General features: G+C 50.4%; 1 protein-coding gene across 1 annotated transcript in view; it reads right to left on the reverse strand.

Moving 5' to 3' along the window:
* The window catches only part of LOC119308090 (DNA-directed RNA polymerases I, II, and III subunit RPABC5), a 13,430-nt gene extending 13,264 nt beyond the window's left edge, over positions 1-166 (reverse strand). Inside the window, exon 1 of the mRNA XM_037584201.1 lies at positions 15-166. Within this exon, the coding sequence (XP_037440098.1) occupies positions 15-50 (36 nt within the window). The 5' untranslated portion in view covers positions 51-166. The remainder of the gene's footprint in view (positions 1-14) is intronic.
* Between the last annotated feature and the right edge of the window lie 3,354 nt (positions 167-3,520).

Here is a 3,520-nt window from a genome sequence, read left to right on the forward strand (position 1 = left end):
GTGATGGGGATTACCTTGCCGCAGGTGAAGCAGCGAACCGGGATGATCATCTTCGATCCTCCGCCTCCGCCTTTGCCGCCGCCGCCGCTGGAGAAGGAAAGGGGAACAAGGGTTTTGGGGCGAAGGCGAGGGTCAGCGAAAGGAAAAGAAAGGCTTCGGAGGAAGGGCAACGAGTGATGTTCCCAAAAAAAGGAAGGGCACGAGATTTTTTTTCCCCGAGTGAATTGCACATGACACAACCTTTTTTTTAGACAATCTGGCAAAGCTTTATTCAAACCTTCATAATGTTTATAGGGATGAAATGAATTCCATTGGATTGGCCAAACCAAACATGACGACCAAACCTTAAACTCAAAGCATACTTCGCTAGATTGTGATCCTCAACATTTGAGCTCATACCCTCGTGAACTATATTACAAGAGTTAAAAGACAATAAATTTAACTGTATTTCATTGATGATTTCCCCAAACACTGCAGCAGTTCCATGTCTCAAGTATCTTACCACTCCTTCACAATAGGAAGCAATTGTTGTTGATGTAGGTTCAAATCTTCTGCTAGAGCCAGCCCCTCTCGAATGGCCAGAGCCTCCAGTGTCGCCGGATCATCAATGCTGTTAAAAACTATCGCCGATGCTCCAAGAAACATTCCCTGCTCATTTCGGCAGACCACTCCAACCGCTCCTCCGCATCCCTTAATGACAGCGGCATCGACATTCAGCTTAGCATGATGATCAGGAGGTGCAATCCACCCCGTGCGCCGCTGCTGTACCCTACTTCCCGCCTCAGCTTTGTTTGATAGAGCCTTCACCTCCATCAGATAAGAAGTTATGTGCCCATGTATCGCATGAGGGCTTTTGAAGATATCCTCATGAATGGCCTTCCTACGTGCGCCCCAAATGGCCCATAAAGTAACCACCAACCTCACAAATTCCTCGGATGATAAAGCTCTATTCATAGCAAATATCCCCGACTTTGCGTCCTCCTCCTGATGGATGCTCATTTGATCAAGGATATCCTCCGGAGATAATGGCCAAGTGCTTATGAGGAAATTTTAATAGTTTACACCACCTTTTGAGGAAATTTTCACAAAACCACAACTTATGAGCGAACTACCAGCCCAAATCCTCGTGTTAGGCAAACTAACAAATTGGGCCTACCACACACGCATTGTAAAACAAGTGGGTGCTCCTAGTACGTGCGGTCTCCTCCCGACCCGCCACCGCCTCACTTCTCACCGGCAGCACCGCCATCTCCTTCGCCCCGACGCTTGCCCACTGAATCCTCCACCCCGACGGCGTCTCCTCCAGCAGCACCTTCTCTCTGCCTCACCACCGGCTCGTCCGCCCCAGGGTGGTCGTCTCCGCATTGTGCCTCTCCGCTCGACGTCGCCGGCTCGTCTCCGCGTTGTACTTTTCCGCTCGACGCCGCCGGCCGTCCTCTACTGAGCTCCTCACCGATGACGCTCGCCTCACAAACGAGCTCATCATAGCCTAACAATGGAGCGACTGTGCGCCTGGAAGTGAAAGAATCAGATGATTTTTGTTTCTTCAGTGAACTGGCTGCAAGACCTTCACTGCAAGCAATTTTTGGGCTGATGTGTGTTGTGCTCTGTTTCTTCAGAGTTTTGCGGCGAATAGCTACAGATTTTCCTCAGTGTAATCTAGTGATGTAATTTGTTGGGTATGTGTGAAATTTGAGGTAACACATAGCTATGAAGTTAATAGATCTGAAGTTGTTCTTATCTGTTGCTCAACCATGTGTTGTCTACTCTAAAAATATCATAAGTAATGCCACAAGTATGAGGTAACACCATCTTCCTAATGCAAATAGTATCTTCTCTCTTGATAGCTTAAGTTGTCATATAGAATTGGCAATGTTCATTCACACAACAAACATTGACCCTATCTCTATCATTTCTAAGATATATATAGTCTTTGCTTTGAAGTATGTGATAATTCTTCAAGGCTCTTCTGTATTGATGCATGTTCACAAAACACAAATGCAAACAGAGTTGTTCACCACCAGCAACCTGCCTTCATCACACCACACTCTAGTTGGAAGTGGTTGTTGATGCGGAGCATCCCTCGTCCATCCACATGGACACGCCATCACCATCGCAAGCACCGAGAGGACCGGTGACAAGAGAACGTGCACGCAACATCGACAACGAGGTCACTTCTTTCCTCTTCGAGTCTCGTTCGGAATCGCATATGAATCGGGTCTTACCTCAATCGGAGACGTTGTGCATTCTTAGGTACTTGGGAGATCGTCACGAGGAAGCACGGAGGGAAACACCAAGTTCACCCGGAGACACACGGAGGAAGGAGAAGGAAGATGGGCACGAAGGAGTGGAGCCACTGGACACCCCGGGTGCCCGGCCCCTGCGTCCCCGGGTGCCCGGCCGCCGGCTGTGCTGGGCCTGGCCGCCCCGGGTGCCCGGCCCCTCCCGCTGGAGCTGCTGCCTTCCACCCCGGGTGCCCGGGCCTTGCTCCCCCGGGTGCCCGGCCCATGCCCCCAGCCGCCTGGCGCGCCCCAGAGTGCCCGGGCTTGGAACCCCCGGGTGCCCGTGCCATCTATAGCCGGCCCTGTCCAGCCCGGGTGCCTGGCCCTTCGGCCCCGGGTGCCCGGCCACCTACAGCCGCACCACCTCCGGGTGCCCGGGCCTCTTTGCACCGGGTGCCCGGACCACTCCGCGAATGCCTGCGTGCAAGTTGGGGATTTTGCCCTTGTAACCCTCTCCCTCTCATATTTCGCCCCTAGACTATAAGTACCCCCCACCTAGCTCATTAGAGGGGATAGCTAAGAATCAATGCTAAGAATAGACACAAATCATAGAGCTTAGCTCATGTATCTCCCCTTGTGGGTTTCCTCCTAAGGGAGAAGGATCCCTAGGATCATCAAGCCCTCCTAAGGGAGAAGGATCCATAGGATCATCAAGCCCTCCTAAGCGAGAATGATTCCCCAAGTGAATCATCAAGCCCTCATCTCCTTCATAGGATTTGGGATGAACTCTACCATGTGCCTTGTTTCCCTTTGATTGTTCATGTACCTTGTGGATCTTCTGTGTTTGTTGGTTTAGTGGATGTGTGATTGGACTTGTTCTTGAGTGTTCCTCTTGTTTTCTCTCTTGTGTTCATCTTGTTCTTGGGGATTCCCCCTCCAATTCATGAAAGATCTTCACTTAGGGTTCCACCCTACAACATCTTGGTATCATGAGCCAAGTTTATCACGAAATTGGAGCCTCCCCTCTTTGTTTTCTAGCCTAATTTTGTGTGTTCTTCCCCAATTTCGAAAATTCCCCGCCAAAAATAGCCCAAATTTTTTTTGTGATTTGTTGGTTTAATGAGATTTTTTTGGATTTGATCCATGGATTTGCTTGGTTTCAAGTGGATATAGCCTCCTCCCCATCCATCTCCACCTTTCCCTCCATGAAATCCACCAATTTCTCCCATTTTCCCACGAATTTCCGCCCAAATCCGACACCCCCGGGCACCCGGACCTCAAACCCCGGGCACCCGGAC

Source organism: Triticum dicoccoides, chromosome 5B (assembly GCF_002162155.2).
Source record: "Triticum dicoccoides isolate Atlit2015 ecotype Zavitan chromosome 5B, WEW_v2.0, whole genome shotgun sequence".
Classification (NCBI taxonomy): Eukaryota; Viridiplantae; Streptophyta; class Magnoliopsida; order Poales; family Poaceae; genus Triticum; species Triticum dicoccoides.